We start from the raw sequence: 615 nt of genomic DNA, 5'->3' as shown, positions 1-615 counted from the left end.
GTTCTGAAGCCGGGCATGACGCTGACCTTCTCGCCTGCCAAGGTGACAGCGGAAGTAAAGTCTATCGAGATGCACCACCAAGGTTTGGATGCTGCGCTGCCAGGCCACAATGTGGGCTTCAACATCAAGAATGTGTCGGTCAAGAACCTGCGGCGCGGCGACGTCGCCGGCGACGCCCAGCACGATCCGCCCTCTGACGTCAGCAGCTTCGATGCGCAGGTTGGCATATTGGCACCTCGCAACCACTAACCCCCTGCCATTGCATTCCACTAGTTTGCTAATCGGTAACGTTATAAACGGATGAATCTGTGATTTCCAGCCCACAGCGTTCACTTATTTTTTTGGGGGGGTGGAAATGTCTTAGGTGATCATCCTCAACCACCCGGGTCGGATCAAAGCGGGCTATTCCCCGGTGCTGGACTGCCACACGGCGCACGTGACATGCCGCTTCGCAGAGCTCAAGGAGAAGCTGGACCGACGCACGGGCACCAAAGTGGAGGACCGGCCCCAGCTGCTGATCTCGGGTGACGCGGCCAATGTCAAACTGGTGCCCCTCAAGCCCATGTGCGTGGAGAGCTTCTTCACATACCCGCCACTCGGTACGGTCGCCTGATT

At 58.0% G+C, this 615-nt stretch overlaps 1 protein-coding gene across 1 annotated transcript; it reads left to right on the top strand.

The window, feature by feature from the left end:
- Nucleotides 1-6: 6 nt before the first annotated feature.
- Nucleotides 7-599, top strand: LOC109508806 (elongation factor 1-alpha-like; the record flags this gene model as incomplete). Its single annotated transcript, XM_019858766.1, has 2 exons — nt 7-219; nt 365-599. Coding segments are annotated over exons 1-2 (439 nt in total), but the record flags the coding sequence as incomplete, so codon positions are not given.
- Nucleotides 600-615: the final 16 nt, after the last annotated feature.

This window comes from Hippocampus comes, unplaced genomic scaffold (genome assembly GCF_001891065.2).
Source record: "Hippocampus comes isolate QL1 unplaced genomic scaffold, H_comes_QL1_v1.1 C16627680, whole genome shotgun sequence".
Taxonomy (NCBI): Eukaryota; Metazoa; Chordata; class Actinopteri; order Syngnathiformes; family Syngnathidae; genus Hippocampus; species Hippocampus comes.
Note: the sequence above shows the minus strand (reverse complement) of the source record. Positions and strands in the feature narration are given on the sequence as shown.